We start from the raw sequence: 764 nt of genomic DNA on the forward strand, positions 1-764 counted from the left end.
CGTGGCTCCTGGAGTGCCAGCAGAGAGAGACGGGGTTGGGGCTGTGCAGGCACGGCTCGGCAGCCGGCGTGGTGTGTGCAAAGCCGAAGGGTGAGCGCTGGGATCCTCTGTGGTGTCCATGCTGGGTAGGGCGGGAAAACATCCCAAGTTAAGAAAGGGAAAGGTGGCACAAGTACATCCCAGCAAGCTCTTGAGGGCCTTTAGTGGGGGGATGTGCCTCATTTTCCATCACCCTTGGGAGCATCAGAGATGCTTTCCTGACCCCAAAACACACTCATGACTCCCATTTCTTCTTGGAGCCCAAATTTTCCTCTCCCCTTTCCTCCAACCCATCTGGGGTCCCTCCAGAAATAGCCACCATTTCTCAGATAGGTTCTGATAGAGTTGGGACAACTTTGAAGGATGGAGGAGGGTCACGTGGGATGTAGCACCCCAAAATGTTTTTTTACCCGCTGGGTAAAAAACTGGCTGGATGGCCGAGCCCAGAGAGTTGTGGTGAATGGAGTTAAATCCAGTTGGCGGCCGGTCACAAGTGGTGTCCCCCAGGGCTCAGTTCTAGGGCCAGTCTTGTTTAATAACTTTATTAACGACCTGGATGACAGGATTGAGTGTGCCCTCAGTAAGTTTGCAGATGACACCAAACTCAGTGGGAGCGTCGATCTGCTGGAGGGGATTAGGGCTCTGCAGAGGGGGCTGGACAGGCTGGATCCGTGGGCCGAGGCCAACTGGATGAGGGTCATCAAGACCAAGGGTTCTGCACTGGG

At 54.8% G+C, this 764-nt stretch overlaps 1 protein-coding gene across 1 annotated transcript in view; it reads left to right on the forward strand.

Moving 5' to 3' along the window:
• Positions 1-764, forward strand: part of LOC104121795 (deleted in malignant brain tumors 1 protein) — a 20,958-nt gene that overhangs the window by 16,280 nt on the left and 3,914 nt on the right. The window contains 1 exon segment of the mRNA XM_035889473.1: positions 1-90. This exon segment is cut by the window's left edge and continues 237 nt beyond it. Within this exon segment, the coding sequence (XP_035745366.1) occupies positions 1-90 (90 nt within the window).

The sequence above is a fragment of the Egretta garzetta genome, unplaced genomic scaffold, assembly GCF_000687185.1.
Source record: "Egretta garzetta isolate BGI_Z169 unplaced genomic scaffold, ASM68718v1 scaffold192, whole genome shotgun sequence".
Taxonomy (NCBI): Eukaryota; Metazoa; Chordata; class Aves; order Pelecaniformes; family Ardeidae; genus Egretta; species Egretta garzetta.